The sequence below is a fragment of the Fringilla coelebs genome, assembly GCF_963513975.1.
Source record: "Fringilla coelebs genome assembly, chromosome: 8".
Classification (NCBI taxonomy): Eukaryota; Metazoa; Chordata; class Aves; order Passeriformes; family Fringillidae; genus Fringilla; species Fringilla coelebs.
Window position 1 is genome coordinate 22,389,226 of NC_140066.1, and position 17,797 is coordinate 22,407,022.

General features: G+C 37.1%; 1 protein-coding gene across 1 annotated transcript in view; it reads right to left on the reverse strand.

Moving 5' to 3' along the window:
* LOC311156597 (adhesion G protein-coupled receptor A3-like) overlaps nucleotides 1-17,797 on the reverse strand; it is a 247,724-nt gene that overhangs the window by 194,402 nt on the left and 35,525 nt on the right. The window contains exon 2 of the mRNA XM_084210641.1: nucleotides 11,458-11,529. Within this exon, the coding sequence (XP_084066767.1) occupies nucleotides 11,458-11,529 (72 nt within the window). The remainder of the gene's footprint in view (nucleotides 1-11,457; nucleotides 11,530-17,797) is intronic.

The window sequence follows — 17,797 nt, forward strand, 5'->3', positions numbered from 1 at the left end:
TAGCTGTAAAACTTTCTTTCATTGGCCATTAGTTACAGCATCATAGCAGAAGTGTTACAGTTACGGCTGAGGGTATGATTTTTAATAAATTTGGCTTTCACAGGCACCTACAGCTAACATTTTTCCTTATTTAACATCTTTCATATTTTTCATAGACGGAGATTAATTGACTTTAAGAGATTCAAGTTGCCCCTTTGGCAGTTTCCTGGGTTATAAAGGCATGATAAATACATTTTACTTCTGCTTCAACAAGTTTCTTGCATTATGCTAACTCAAGTGGCTTATTTTTAACTTAAACCACTTATTTTTATCAGATGAATCTCATTAGCATTGCACATAGCAATTTTATTTCATTTTTTCAAGTTAACAAGCAAACAAAAATATGCATTTTATTTCAGCACAATGTTTCTCTCTGTATTCTCCTCAGCAAAACACTTTCAAAAGCAGCACATAGTGGAATTTTGTAATTCTTTTTTTTTTTTTCACAGAATATGTGCACAGCTCAGACTATACAAACATCCTCTATACTCTCCCAGTCACTTTCCATTTCAAGAACGAGGCAATTTGTGTTAACACAAGACAGCTTATCATGTGCTAAGTCTGCATGCAATTTTCTCGTGAGAACAACCATTTTGTACCTACTTGACACACGCAGCACTACACTACACCCAACTAATCAATTCTGTCTATATTAAGAAGTGGGGAGAAAAACTGTCCACAGCTGTTATATTACATCAGCTTTACTAACTACTTCAGACAACTCATTTTGGGGATTTTTTTTTTCTTTAAACTAAACTGGCATAAACCACAGCCCTTCTTTCCATTCCTTTTCAATTCTAGTCTTTTTTTTTTTGCCTTCTCAGAGATTATTGGCGAAGCACAAGCGTCCCGAGAACAAGCTGTGCTTTCTGCAGGCATCCCCAGAAGTTTGGAGGGCAGCAAGCTCCCAGGGTCATTGGTACCCTTGGAGCATTTACAGACCAGCATGATATGAATGAGAAATAGCATGTTTTCATCTGAGATCTCCCAGCCCAGTCTACGGACATGCACTTTTGGCAGACAATAACTTATATACACAGGGGGTTTTGTCCTTATAAGTAAGCAATTGAGAAATGTCTGCCAATTGATATCAAGTCAGAAGCGGAGACACAGAAAGAAAAGTTATCAGTAGGGCCTAGGAAACTCTTTGGGAGGGAAGGACTGAGTTTGGAGTTTCTCTTTGGATCCTCACTGTTACCCAACACCACCATGATGATGTTGAGATGTCCCTAGTCAGAACTGGAGGTGTCTCACATTTTATGTATGGATGCTACCAAGCGAGACAACTTTTTGGTCTTCTTGACAGTAAACACATTAAAGACCACGTTGCATGTGAATACAACAAATATACAGTATTTTCTGAAATTTGGGAGGGTTATTCCACCAATAGCCTACAGGTGAGGTATCAAAACCACACATTGAATAAAAGGATTCAGCTACCAATTCACCTTACAGCTCTCTTCACAAGATTGGCTCAGTTGCTGATGAACTAACACTAATTTTTAACAGCTTGGCTTCCCAGAATGCTTCTTTTTGATTTCATACAAACTGTCCTAAAACCACATTTCTGTTTTTCCTACTGTTTCAACCAGTCTGTGTTTCTTTATAGAAACACAGCTTGCACCATTCCTAAGTGGTATAGCGCAGCTTTGTCAACCAAAACAGAGTCTATATTTTGTGACTATAAAGCAGTTTAAATGAAACACTGGTGCCTATGAGAAAAATGGTCCTGTGAAACTGCTGTGTCCCCTGCTGAGCATTTTTATTTTGCCATGCTCACATTTCCAACAGAAATCTATTTTGCAAATAGTTACACTCAAAAGTCCATCGATGCAGCCTGGCAAACCACTGACACCTTAAATACTGCTGCTCTGCCAGGTCTGTGCCAGCAGCTGGGAATTTTGTGCCCAAGCTGAAAGCACAGCTCCATGTCAGAGGCAGAGGAAGGCAATCTCAGCAGTGCATTCAGGATGACACCAAGACTGTCACCCCATGAGCAGCACCTGTGAGGGAAGGCAGCACTGAGCAGCTCTCAGACCTCACTACAAGCCATGGAATAAGAGCAAAGACATGGCCTGGTAGCCCATGCTGTTTCCAGGGGGAAACAAATATACCATGGAACCAGACAAATGAAAATGGCAGTTTAGGAAGAAAATAAAACAGGCTTAAGGCATAAAGAAAAGATTAAAATCCCACTTGGTACTGGACCCTTCTACCAGGAACAATGGGATTGACTTACTAACCTGTTTTTCAGAGTTAATTACTGCTATTTTAAAACAGCACTGTAATATCCCAGAGGAAACATCCTTTTTCTAAAATTACTGGGTTTTTTTGCACATTACAGCATAGCAACTCTACAGCAATAGACATACAGGTTATTTTCCTGCTGTCTCATCCTGTATGTGTATAATGTATGTGACATCTAATAGTCTGTATTGTGACTTTGTACTGGCAAATAACAAATGAATAGAGGAAAAAAAAATGCATTACCTTTCTGTCACACTGCATTACAAGTGCTTTGATAGATACTTCATGGTTGTAAGACTTACAGTACGAACAACCTGTTAGAAACAGGGTAATGTAATTTTACTTTTAATTTCTAACTCCTCTATTTCTGACAGTCATATTAAGAACAGCAAAAGTTTTACAATTCCTGATAAAATGCTAAATGTCTCTTTGATACTGCTCACTAGAACGTAATGGATTCTGGCATTAGAGAGTTTGGGGAGGTCGTTTTTTTGGTTGGTGGGGGTTTTTTTGCTTGCTTTTAGGGAGGGCAGTGTCAAAAAATACTCAGCTTCTGCACTACTAAATGATTAATTTACTGTTAGTCATAGGACAGAACAAAGAGATCCATTAAGGACCACAGAATTAAAATGAAAAAGCAATTTTTAATTAATTTTGCCCAGTTTGACTTGTGACATTGATCCTACCTCTGTTTCTCCTTCTCTGGCTGCTCAAAATTTCTATGCAATGATAGCAAATTAGATACTCTCCTCCTCTGCAACACTGCCTGCAGCAAAATAATACTTACTTTGAAAAGCAATTCACCCTGTACTCCTTCACCAACCCTGAGGAACAAGAGTGGCATTTCCAAGTCCAGATCCATGACATTTTCCAAGGTTCCTTAGGTCTGCTCTTGCTTCTTGCTCTCTTTACCTGCTTATGGGCAGGTATTTTCAACAAGCATCAGTATCCTCTATCTGCACTTTTGTATTTGTGCCCATTAAGGTTGTTTCCCTCTCAGGGCAGGAAGGTACATAAATGACTCCACAGAAGGCAGAAAAGTAAAATAACTGGCATTACACAAACACCAATGTACTTTTTCTTGCTTTCTGTTTCCTGATAAGCTGAGATCTACCTGTATCACTAGATTTGGAGAACTTAAATAAGCAATACAGATAAAAAACAGAGAGGTAGAGATAGATCAAGTGATGAGACAAAAGCTGAATGAAAATTTTTAAAAACTCTAAAATAAGACAGTCCTTGATTTCCAATCACCTCTCTTGAATAAAAGCCTTTCGTTCACAGATTTTCTTCTTTCTAAAGACTCCCTTGTTTAATATCAACATATAAATATTGTTTACCTAACCATTATGTATTTGCCACAGTATGGAGAAAATTCCCTATTTTATACAAAGTCCTTTATGATTAAGAAGAGTTGTTTTCAAGTAAAAGACATAGATGCTAAAAGCTGTATTTTTAATTGAATGCAATGCCTAAAATATAACACCTTATCTTTGTCATCAGATAATGACAAATTAAATCTGTCAATAAGTAAATTGGTCAGGTAAAAACTTTGTTTGACTTAAACAGTCAGAAATAATTAGAAAATTCTAGCTAATTAAGTGATGAGGGAGACTTCACATTGTAACATTTCATTTTATTTGCAATTACTAAATTTGTGGTTTTGAATGATTTACAAGATTTAATTCAAATATTGTAAATGTTAATGAGGAACTCTTGTTTGATGCTAAAAAAAACCCTGGCAGTAAGGAACTGAAGGTACTCTGGTGCTATGAGGATCATTTTCCTATCTCCTTTCAGTCTCATATCAGGCTCCTACCAATCTTACCAATCCATGCCATTAATATTTTAAAATATTAGAATTATTTTATAGAAAATGTATTTTGTAGAAATAAATTGATTTTATGGAAAAATACTATTTTTTTTGAGATGCATTTAATTATTTTTCTGCAATTCAGTAATACATTACAATCTTCATTGACAGGTACCTGAAGCCAGATATTTAAAGAGCACATTCATTTAAGTGAACATCTCTATCTTTTGTCTGAACCAGAATATATCTGACACTCGCATTATTGAGTAACAGGACCAAAAATATCACAATGACAAAGAACCAAGCACCAAAGAGAGGCAAAATCCCTGGGCTGCAGCCACCACAAAGATAGAGTGGTGTAAGGAAATGAAGGAGGGGTCCCAGGATGGGTAAGGAATCTGGTGCTAACCCAGGGATATGATAAAAAACCCATGGGGAAAAACAAGCTTACGGCAGCTGACCATGGCATTTACTACCAATGAAAAAATGAGATGGCAAAGGAAATGTGTGTATTAAGCTCTGAAGAATACAGTCCAATTCACTAGCTTAAAACTCATTTTCTTGTTAGAAATTGCTTTTCTCCATGCTCCAGGATGCGCCTTGAAAACCATTCATTTCACAGGAAGCTATTCTAATTTTAGGTGATAAATTATTATTACATGCATAATTATTTTCTTTCCTCTTTCTGATCTGTCCACTGCTAAATTCACTGGGTTTGTTTTCCCTTCACTATTTGTAAAGCTCTTTATCTCCTGAGTATCTCCAACCCTCCAAACCAATTATCTGCAAGAGACATGTCTCTGAATGAACAGGTACCTTCAGTAATTCATGAATTTTCAGACCTTTGTTTTTTAAGCTCAGTATTTACAAGGGCCTTTTTACAGACCATAGTGCAGGCAAACATATCTATCAATTAATATCAACCTGCCAGCTACATTAGCTGTGTTTAGGACTGACAAAGGGAACTCTCCTGCCTCGTGCAAACACTGGCATAATCATAATTGAAAAGACAAACCCTTCCTCAGACACTGAAACCAAAAGGGTAACTCAAAGTTCAATGACTGCCAGGAGGAACATGAATTGTCTTCAGAATATTTTAGAGTACAGGCACAAAGCAGAGTCTTGCTCCTGGAGAAAAATCCTTCCCCATGACTATTCCCATCCTTCTGCATCTAGCAGAATGTGATCAATCACTTCAAACAGTAATGCAGCATAATGAGCTTTTGTAAACAATTACAAGCCAAGACAGTAAAAAATTTTACTTGTAAAACTGCTTGGAATTCCTCAGGCGTCCTAGACATATTACTAAACAAAAAAAAAATGGTTGCAGGATCTGTACTTTTGTTCTTTGAGAATAAAAAAATAACTTGTTTGCTATCATTATTAACTGGACCTAGAAAATTTACTAAACCCATGCAGGATTTCAAGCACAAGAAAAAGTTGCAAGACAACTTCAGATGCTTGAGAGTTTTCTTTCTAAATATTTCTCCAAATACAACAACCAGATAAAATTGAAAGTTTTATTCATACTATGACTATTTACACAACAAAGAGCCCTAAGAAACAGATTTTTAGATTGCCCTTTCCTTGAATACCACCCCAGCATTTCTCTAAACACTCAGCTCAGTGGCATTTGAGGTCTCCAAGCTTATCAATTTATTTTCTGCTAAAAGTGCTTGCACAAAGTAAGGGGCCCACTCCTCAGCTGCAAGATCTTCAAGGGAAAAAAAAAAGCCAAAAACATTGCACAGCTGGATCCTGGCTGTCAGTCAGAAATATTGTGAGTTCATAATAACCAGTATTTTTCTATTTTTACAACAATCCAAAAAAGAACACATATTCTAAATTTAATCTATGAAGTTTCTGACTTTAAAGATGTCGTATGCAATGTGTTGAAAGTAAAATTGTTGAAGTTTCTTTGAGCATGTTTCCAATTCTTCACAGTACCTAGGAAGAACATCTGTTTCTTCACGTGTGTGTGCACATGCACATTTCAAGTGTATGGGCAGGGAAAAATGAAGAAGACAGTAATTTAGAAAATGCAAATTGCATGTTAAAAATGTCAAACCTTTCTGTTTTACACTTCCATCACTTGAATGTTTTACACTTCCATCACTTGAATTTTGCTAAAGAAATTCTAAACATCATATTTTTGTAACAACTGCTTAACAGCATGTTTTTTCTATTGTCTGATTTTTTATGCTTGTCTTTTTATTCCTTTTCATCCCTCAACTGAGTGTGTTATCGCTTCTGTTGCACACCACAACACATAGCTGCAGAACACCTCACTGAAATCTACTGGAAGCAGCTTTTAGGCAATCTTGCCTGATAATAACTGAGGACAACATGTGGCTGTGCAGCACTGACATGTGATTGGAACTTGATGGTACAGCAGCACTTAATAAAACTACACACAATCTAAGGGAGGCCTGGTAGAGTAAGACTCATGTATAGTGCTAAAAAAATAAAATCAAAACAAAAGATAAACTCATTCCTAAATTCTTACAGATATTTTAGTACTATTTTCCTTTGTCTAGAAAATGTAACAAAGCAAGTTTCTGTAAAACAGTCACTGCTGCTTATAAGTGCCTGGCATGCTTTTCTCCTGGCTCAACTGGGAAAAATATGTGTAATCTTGCTGAGTGATCTTTCATCCCGATTTCCCAAGGAAACTGCTTATGCAACCACGGTCTGTTTGTGTATGTTTCTTTATTTGTATTTGCTGGTTCCCTCCCAATTGCTTCTGAACCCGTTAGAGGTTCAGTCACTGGGACAAAGGAGCAACAGTCTCAGAGGTACAACGCTCCTATAAACCTAATGAAAAAGTACATTTGGTTATGAAAGACAAAGAGAGCAACCTTATCCAGCCACTTGTGAAAATCTCGAGCACACAATCAATCCCAGAGCCCCAGGAGCCCAGGACAGGCTGCCCCAGGGAGGGGTAACGTGGGCAGGGCTGTCCAGGCCACCGTGGGACAGTGGCTGCTGTGCAAAGTTAGAAAATTAGCAGTGTGGATAATAGCTGAAGGATAATATGGTGTGGATAATATGGTTAGGCACCAGCTGGCACCAGGATGAGGGCAAAAGATTTCTTTTCCTAGTCTGGATCTTGGCTTTAGGTCCAGCACAGCTGGAGCACCTGGCCCAGTCACCTCAGTCTTTGTCCCCAGCAGCATCCCATGGACCATGGCTGGCCAAATATCCCCAGGCATGAAAAGCCTTGGCCACAGCTGGCACTAATACTCTCACTGCTGCACACGGAGGGGGATGGCAATGCTTCACAGCAGCATCCGTACCACACACTGCTATGACAAGTCATCTTGGTAACCTGTCCTAGCCTATGATTCTTTGGGTAATAGCATGCTCAACCACATGTCCAGAAAATATGAATAAATAAAATTAAATAATTCTTAAAGAAGGAAACAGTCACAGATTTTCCCCTGTAATATATTGTTGAGATTTATGCAATAATTACACCACCAAATTACACAGATAATTCAGTTGTTCAGATCCCTCCAAATATTTCACTAAATGAGAATTTTCAGATTGCTGAGACTTACTTGAAAGGCTACTTCACTCTTTCACGGCTGGGAAAGCCCGATTTTCCTTTCTTTTATGGAATCCAGAGCATAGGCAAAACTTACTTAAATCTCTGTTATAACTCCTGCTGTTCTGGGAAGGCAGAACACTGACTGCAGACAGGGAAGGAACTGAAACTGAAATCATTACAAGCTGTCAAGTCTTTGCCCTCAGCTTCAGACTCAAACTGAATTCTCGGCCTCCTGAAAGTGAAGCCAGCCATCTCCACAGGGTGCATCACAGAAATGGGTTCAAGGTGTGCATTCTCATTTAAAGAACTGATGGCCTGTAGATCTCTTCTGGTTAAATTCCACATAGCTCTTCATATTTTAACAAACAATTCCTTTACCGCACTTGCTTCAAAAAAAAACTTATTTATATTCTTACCTACACTTCTGATTTATTCCAGCTCAAGGACCATATAACTGGACAGCATATCATATCTGTATAAAACAAAAGTTTACAGAAAACTTTTGTTCTCTCACAGTATTTATGATCTTCACTTCTAAATGCCTCTTGTCTCGACAGTGTAAGCTCAGTGGCACAGGGGCACATCATGATCCAGGTGCCATGTCACATTTGTGAGCCAACCTTTCCAAACCAGCACGTGGCAATTTCTTAATTTGAGAAAACTGCAGCTGTGGAGAGGGATTGCCACCTCTACAGATCACTCATGAGTCGTTGTTCATACACATATATAAAACTGAAAGTGCACTTTTGTGAGTCAGTGTTTTTCAAAGCATTTTTACAAAATGCCCAGTAAAAATATTAGTATTTCATACATGTCTTTTGATCACTATTTTTAATAGACATTATTACATTTCATTCTTTAATATTAATGGATTATTGTTAAATATAGTACTATCTTTAAATTATTAAACAAGCATATTTTTCCCTGGTTTCTTGGCTCTATCCTCTGAAAATGTAGTATCAGGTGTCCTATAGCAGCAACAGAGTTTGAGAAAATCTGAAATGCTAACCTTGTTATTCTTATTTCATGGTTGAAAAAAATTGCAATTTTCTGAAAAAAAAATTTGAAAAAAAATATTCAATGTATAATATTAGAATTCCACAATAGCCTTAGTTTTAGAGAAATCAATTTTGTCTTACTCTTAGAATGGACAGTTAAGGGGTAAATAACTTTTCTTGATTTGCTTGATAGAATGAGAGTCCCACTTTGAGACAACTGCTCAGTGAGGGACCTCACTTGTGTAACATGCTCTTGAGAAATCACCAGAACCTGAGGAGACTGACACTTCTGTAATTCAATTCCTGTTGTGGCATGCATTGAGAAACAAAATAATAGGGGGAAAGTTGTCACTCACTTATTGGAGTAGGGCTTCAAACCATTCTTTTCCCAAAAAGAGGGTTTCAGTACTCCAGAACAGGGAAGAGCCAGAATATACTAGTCCTTCAATTCAACCTGAAATTTTACTTCTCTAATCTTTTTGAGTTTGACATTGAATGATTTCATTTTCCATGTAAGCTTACACTCTTCTAGCTCATGATCTCATGGTAGCTGTAAAAAAACCCAAAAAACTGACTTACATGATTCTTTCCTCTATGGCATTCACATTACTTTTTGTTCTGAACAGGACCACAAGGAGTGCAAAGCCAAATTAAGTGAGTAATTCCTAACTCCAGCACACCCATGTTCCTAAGCACCTAGTCTTGTAAACTTAACATTATTTTAAGGGAAGCTGGATTTTCCTGCTACACTCCTTCCTTTCAGGCAAGGAATGAAAGTTCTTGGTCCATTTTGACAAGTCACAAACATCAAAAGCAGTTGCTGCCACAGTTCTCCATTTTGAGCACCTGAAGTACTGCTCTGAATCAGGTTCTGTCCAAAAGGCAAAGCTGGGGAAACCTTTGTCCAAGAGCTAGGAGCACTCATCCAGCTGCAATTCATTCACACTCACCTCCTAGTAGATTATTCCAGCTGTTCTCGCCCCTACAGCTGAAACTGGGATTTCACAGATATTGATAAGAAGCATATGGGGCCTGAGTGGCCCCAAATGAAACAGAAACAGAGCAGCTGAATCATGAGGATGTCATCACTTGAATTCCAGTCTTCAATTCACGGACCACTCATGGATTTTGTATTAACACCATTGTCAAACAGAATTATAAACAGAGGAGATGATACTCATTTTATCTGTACTGTTGGGAAAAATCAGTACAGGAAAATAAAATGGTTTGGATTGTGATGGTACTTGAGGCTACACACCTAAGGCAGTTTTTCTGTTTTCTCAGTGCTCTTGGTTTTGTTTGTAATGTCTTTTCAGGTTGAAATATTTCTCTCACTATTTAACTAATAAAATTCTTAAAACTACATGCTCAGTATAATTCTCCAATGTAAATTAAACCTTAAGAAAAACCTCAGAGGAAATGTTTTTCTTTAGTTCTAAACACTATATTAATTACATTTACTTACATTACATGAGATTTTAACTTACTAATTTTCCTTGCAATAAATTTGTAATTCTATTCTGTGTTCTAAATTGTTTTGTCTAAAATATTTTTAGACTTCTTTACAAACCTCATATCATTGTTAATCCTAATATTAAACCAGTTAGTAAATAACACCTCACTCTCCATTCCATACTAGTTAATATTCCATATCATTTAATACATTAATATTTAACATTAATGAAAGTATTTGATACAACTATAACTGTATGCAGAGACAATGTAATGTTACTCAGCATAAATGTTCTGACATTCACTTTGCCCAAATCCTTCAAAGGGATTGCTGTAGACCTTGAAATAAGTTGTTTATTTTTAAACCACATTTAGGATACTGAAACAACTCAGTATGGTATAGTTACCCACTTTATTCCACAAGCATGAACAGCATGCATATCAGACATATCTATACTCAAAATATTAGATAAGGTTGATTTTAATACATAATTTCTTTGCATATGGAAATATTCACACCCCACAGAATACATTCATGCATTCATGAATGTAGTAACAATTTTATATCAACAGTTCTACATAACAAAGCTACTCTTTCAAAGCAGTATAAAGGTAATTTAGCTTAAGCTGAAGAAGATATTGTAAGATAGGCATGACATGATTACTAATTTTAGATGTACTGGTACCAGAAGTTGCCTATAGATATAAAAAAAATAGCCTTTTAGGCTTTTTCACAATTATTCTCAAATGACTGACCTATATATACAGAAAGTAGTGTTATTATAGTGTAGCTATTACTGCTTATTTATTTCCATTGAAGCTTCCAAATATTTTCTTCCTAACTCATTAGCTGCTCCTGAGCTCCTCCTCCTAGAGGAGCTCCTTCCTCCTAGAAATACATGGCCATGGAGCTTTATCAAAGTCATTGTTTGCTCCTGTGATAAATGCTGTCCAAGTCGTTGGTGTTATAATTAAAATATAGAAAAAAAATTTAAATTATATTGATCTAAAATAGAAGTAGTGGAGACCAATGAGTTAAATAACCCAAAGGACATGTCAGGTATATTAGTGTTACCATTACATACAGCAGTCTTTGCTGTGATAGTGCACATAGTGTAGTACAAGGCTTTGACTGGATGTTTATTTTAGTTCCAAATTGATGGCAGTGCTTTCCTGCGTGTTCCACGTCCATCCCCATGCACTCATTTTTATGCTGTTTCTTAACCTGCTGACTGCCTAGAAACTCTACTGTGCAATACAGCTCAGAACATCTCAACTTCCTTATCTGCTGTTTGTTTCTATATTTAAAGTACAAAGACTTTTAATTGAAGTTGGAGCAAGGCTGATCAGTTACTCACAGTCTCTCCAGGGATCTCAGCCCGAAGAAAGAGCCATTCTTCAACCCCAAGATCTTGTTGTTACTCAGAATCCTACAAGAAGTCAGGAAACAATCTGGTTAATAGAACATGATAATTCCACTGATCTAAAACATATAATTATAGTAAGTGACTGCTCTGTAAAATACTAATCACAAAATTTACCGCTTCATTTGCATTTTCCCATCATAGCCGTAAATAAAGATTACCATTTCCCAAAGTGCGTGGTTTCTTCTCTATTAAATAAGAGCACTGTCAATAAATATGTCAAGAAACTAATTTTGACTCCTGCTTGAAAATTCTAACACTGTTAAATGCCCACACTTCACTAGTAGATTGTAAATAAACACTAAGGTACTTGTTGGTCTGCAAAAAGGCTGGTAAAGCAAAAGACATGTTAAAAACTATTCCAGTAGATTAGAGGACAATAAAATCACTTTGCAGTGGCTGCTGTAGCAGGGAGGTACAAGCCATCATACCATGGATAGCTCACATATACAAAGTGTTTCATTTTCTACAGGAGAGACAAACAAAAACAGACAAGTCCAAAAATGCTTTCCTGTTGCAACCTCTGCATAGTAGAAATTCAGTAATTAAGCTCTGCTTGACCCATCAAGCACCACCACCATCACACACTTGCAAACTGGCCCTGCATGCAGGCCATTGAAAAAGTTGTTTATTCTTCCTTTCTGTGTTAAGGGACTGTGCATTCCACAAGTGATCCTTTCTAGTTTAGTGATTTGCCATCACTCTATGTTCCCAGCTATTTCAGAAACAATACAATATGAACATGCACTTGTACTCAAGATGTTACCTCTTAAAGATTTTTTAATATGCAAAAGAAATGGTTTGTTCTAGAAGCTGGAGAAATTGGGTTTTTAATCTAATGATTATGCAATGTGCATAAAAAACATTTGTCTCTGAAAAAATCTAATTCCAACTGCCTGAGAAATGAGTCTTTTAATGTAACATTTACAATAAATTATACTTCTCTAGTGCACAAAAGCACATTTCAAAGTAAGACAAGCCGTTTGCATTAAGATAGAAAGAAGACAAAAAAAGTCTCAAAAGAAATGTTATATTCTTAACTAGAAAACCTGAGGTTTTTTGATCAATTTTTTGTTTTTGCAAAGTTTTAAAACAATCTGTTACACAAGACAAGATAGTCTTGTTCTTAGTATTTGCCATTGTATACGAACAGTAAGTTCTGTGTCCCAACACAAACCAGCCACATAAAATCCCACCTCTGGGTGGAGATGCAACAACACTGACACACAGGAAAAAAAAATTATGTAGCAAAGTTAAAATACTGAAATGTAAGTAAGAGCTGGAGATTTCTGCAGATCTAAAATTCATAAATAAATGCATGTTTTGATGTCAGCTGATGGCCCACTGTGAGCCATCTACATGGAGAAGAGAGATGATCAAATCTGACCTATCCTACACTGTGCCTCTTGTCAATACCTGTGTGCAGCACCATCCCTCCTCACCCAGAACCAGACAGTGGCACCCACAAGTGGCAATTTGGCACTGATCATTATCCATACAACCATGCATCTGAAAGCACACAGAGCCCTAAGCTTGCAAAAAAAGTCAAATATGCTCCAATATACACACAGTTTATTTCCATCAATTAAGAAACTCCGCATCTCACAAGTTCCTCCTCCTACTTCTCAGATTAAAAATTGTATGTATGATAAAATTATTTATCTAATTTACCAACTCTTCTTTACCATTTTAGCAATACATTTCAGCAGTTACATGATGAAAGACTTGTTTAAAATTCAAAATATCTCAACTAGAAAATGTAAATATATGAAATGCTCTAGTGTTTTATTTTCAGTCTTCTATTACTTTATTCTTTTATTCAGCCTGTCATCTGAAGCTGCACAGAACTGGAGTCAGTCAAGAAAAAATGAAGGCCCAAAATTAAAATTGGCTAGGCTTGGAAAGACTAACATAAATTAGTCCCCTTCATGTTGGGTCATTTTTTTTAATATGCCTTGTTACAGACAGACCAGCTTTGAGGTCTGTTACAATGACATTAGATACAAAGATCACATTTGCACCACTCTGCCCAGTGTGATTTGCAAAGATACGTTGCTTTAAAATTCACAGCTGGCTTAGATACAAGTATTCTGTCTTTAAAAAATTTTCATTGTGGCAATTGTTTTTCCAGCTTTCTATTCATTCTTCCCAGAAGAAGAGAGCAGTCTGAACATTGCTGGCACTCCATGAAAATGCAGCACGAGTCAGGTGGTCTCCTGCTCTACCTCCATGTCCTGTTCTGTACAGCCCTACACATGTAGATTGAAACCAGCACCATTAAACCACATAAACCAACTCCTGTTAATTAAAGGGAACTATCAAACTAGTAATAAATCACAAGATTAAGCAGATCATTTAGTTCATAAAGGGAATACTCAGTAAACACAGCTCATGATTCTTCAATAATGCTATCTCATTCATTTTTGTGAAAGATAAACTGAGTCTTGAAAAATGTGACACCCACAACATTAAAAAAAAAAAACCAACAAGACTTAGCTATGTAGATTTGAGTTTCTAAATGAAACCCTTCAAATCTTTATACCAGAGTTTCACAGAGACTTTCACACAGAGATCAGGTTTCAAAAATTAAGTTTTCTTCAGGGTTTCCTCTTCTCTGCAGCGCCAACTTAAATTCAAGTTTTATAAACAAAGTAATATGGGTATCATAGTTAAAATATGATTCTTTTTCTGTTCAGAAATGCAGCTTTAGAGAATCCTAACATTCCAGTACGGTCCCTAAGGAAAACAACATCCTCTCTAACAATTCATACAAGTTATCTTCATTTCATTTAGCTGGGTGGTACTGCTACATGGGAAGAATCCACCTGTTTTTAATTAGTTTTAGTGATGTACAAGAACTCACAACAGGTTTTTATCAAGAAGGATTTGGTTTGCACTGAAGATCAATTCTGTGAACAAAATGAACAACTTCACTGGCAAACATAAATCCCATTATTTTTCATACAGTAGTAAATCACTTACTGAACTTTTGATGCAACTTGTAACATCCTTCCCTTCTGAGAATATTTGCTGTGGGGATGAGGATAGAAGGGAGGAAAGTTTTGGTTACAATGTTCAAAATCCTGATAGAGAAATGAGGCTAAACTACAGCAAATGGAAACTCTTTTCAAATAATTAATGCCAGGAAAAATTGTGCCTCTTACTCTTGATGCTGAAATTACACTGAATAATTTTTGTACATTATTTCTTTAGACAAGTAACAGAATGGACATGAAATGTGTCAAGTATGGCCAAAATAGGTAAGTTTCTCTTTTCCCTCGAATACAGTCATCTCCTTACAGGGAAATGCTTCTAATTAAAGACCTGCAGAAATTTTGCAGTGATAAGCATCCTTTTCTTGTACTTACAGATGCAATGGTTTGGTGAATAAGCACATTTTTAAAAAGTGTTATTCATGTATTTTATTTTGGAAAGCTAATAACAAACTTATAACTGTCAGATCTAACAGAAACTGACTCATTCTAATCAAACTTCAAATAGAGGTTGCATTTTTTAAAAATAAACCAACACCATGCACCCACTTCTCTCATTTTATCTATCCATAGCATTTTCACTTGGTTGCTTTTTGGGATTTTATTTTCTGATGTGTTAGTGAATCACAGTGATGAATCTCACTATACACTGCAACTAGGCAGCTGGTTTAAATAATTATCAGTTTCTAGCCATGTGCTAAGAATCTCACATCCTAAATATTTTATTCCAGCAGAAGAAACACTGTGAAAAACGAGCACACTTGATTTCAATGATCATATTTTCCAAAACCAAAATCCACTTAAAGAAGTTTTTTTTGTTTTGGTTTGAGTTTTAGGGGTTGGTTGATTGGTTGGTTTGGGGGGCTGGTTTTTTTGGTGATGGCAGTGGGGTTTTTTTCTTTTGTTTATTTTTTTGGTTTTGTTAAGGAAGAAGTTTCCCAAGGAAGCCTTCTAATAAGCATTTATTTTAAAGCAGTTGGCAAACTGTCTTTGCACAATATATTAATGATTTAAGCCCAAGTAACGGAAAATCCAAATCAAGGTACTTTCAGTCCCAGCTCTGACAGGATACAACTAAAATTGTGCTGGGGAGCAATTTACTTGTCAGTAGCACTCTGCTGATCAGACATGTTATGAACCACTTTGCTACGGCAGTTGACCCTCTGAAATCTCATGTCCCTGCTGCTCCTCCTCCCAAGACACTCTGGGGACAGTTTAGCCCAGGGAGGCTGTTCAGAAGATATTAACACCAGGTCTGTCCTTCCCTGGCCCTGTGGAGCCCTGCAGCACTGCTCCTGTCCTGAAGGGATATCATTCAAACACCCTCCCTCGCCTTGCACTGACATCCTGAAGCATTTAGCACGTAGTTTCTGGCACAAATGTACTTCCCTGGGGGGCTGCAGCACAATCTCATTAACCCAGCACTGAAAACAAACCAACCAACCAACCTCGTTACACACCAGGACCAAAATCATGCCAAGGAGATGCCAGCAACAGAGAAGCACAGACAGTCCACGAGCCATTGCTCCCACTCTCCCCTGGACACCCTTGCTTTACAGGACAGACACATCTAAAAGAATAAATTGTCCTAATGGATAAAAGGAATTGTTCTGATTTTCTTTCCAGTTCCTCCATTTGAATTAAACAAGCCACAAATCACAGTTTGCTTAAAATGATGCTGTGATTTTTGGTTTTGTGAAACCATAGAAAGTACAGGATGATGGGACACTGTGCAACAGAGTCCCATTCAAATATAAAAATGTCCAGCATAAGAGAACTTACTATAGTATTTTAAAAGCATCAAAGAACTCTCAATCATAATGCAAACAAACTTCAACTTCCTATAACCTCTCAGAGAAAAATCTTTTTAGTAAGCCTCCAAAGTCAATGACATTACAGAGTAAACAAATTCCACAGCTGAGGCTTCTTCAGTGGGATGGGGCTGCATCCCACCCAATAAAACCTAAAGCCTGTGAGCTCACACAGCAGAGCACCCACAGAGAAAGCAGAGCTCAGATAACCAAATCCATGGAGGACAAGGCATGTAGATGAAGACTGCTATTCCCAAATGCATAGTGAACACTGAAGGAAGTGTGACCCATTAATGAAAATATGTATTTCCTCTGATAATACTCACAGGGGAAAATACACAAAACCACAAGCAAAAAACTCCCACCCAAACTTCATGAAAAATCAGTAAAATGTCAACTTTCACCTGATTTTCTGCTGAGCAGCCCAAAGCTGGTACAGATCAAGCTTGACCCAGGCTGTGTCTAGGCTGATTTAACATGTCTAGAAAACTGAAGTCTCCAGAATCCTTCCTTTAAGCCCCACTCACTGAGCACAGCTGAAGGGACACCCAAGTGCTACAGGAAGCCCACCCCAGACCCCCAGCCACACCTGCCCCTGCTGTGCTCTTCCTCTTAATCCCCATTCAGTTTTCCACTTCCAAGTAGAAAGGTGTGCTAGGCAGCATCCATGAGAATTTGAAAAAAGACAGAAAACCCATTCCACTAAGACTGTACATCTGGAATGACTGTGTTCTGTTCAGTTCTGTTCAGAAATTGTGTTTTGAGTCCTGCAAATTAACATCAAGCAATGTGAATTATCTTTTATTTCAAAATAGCAATTTAAGTACAAATAGTAGTTAATTGTTTTTCATGGAAGTCTGATAACAGCTGACATACTGATGTTTAAGCTGTTCATTCTCTTTATATGTGGTATGTGGTTAGATACAAAAGGAGTGTGAGCAGACATCCTGTGAAATTCCCTGTAACATTGGTAGGGAAAAATTAGTTTCTATCAGAAATTCAGTCTTATTCTATCAGAATAAGACTGGAATAATTTGTATTGAAATCCTACAGTGTAACACAAAAAGCTAAGTTTTTCTAAATTTTTTTAATGTTTTAAAATCCTTCTTGGTAAACCAGACTATTGTTTATTCCCCATGACATCCATAATTCAATGAGAGTTGCACCACAGAAACAAATTAAGGAGTTTGCCCACAAACACGGCAGAAATAGAAAAATAGATTTTGAAAAGGATACCTGCTTTTTGTGCCACACAGAGAGAGAGACACATGAAGCTATCAGAAAATACAGGCACTAACTGCACTTTTTTCTTCCCCTCTCCCAACTGAAAACCACAGCCTGACTACTGAGCTACTACCTAAGACTTTAACAGATAATATTAGAACTACACAGACAGACTGGGAGGGAAGTCACAGAACAATAACAAAACTGATTGAACAAGTGAAAAGAGAAAAAGGACTGAAAACACTA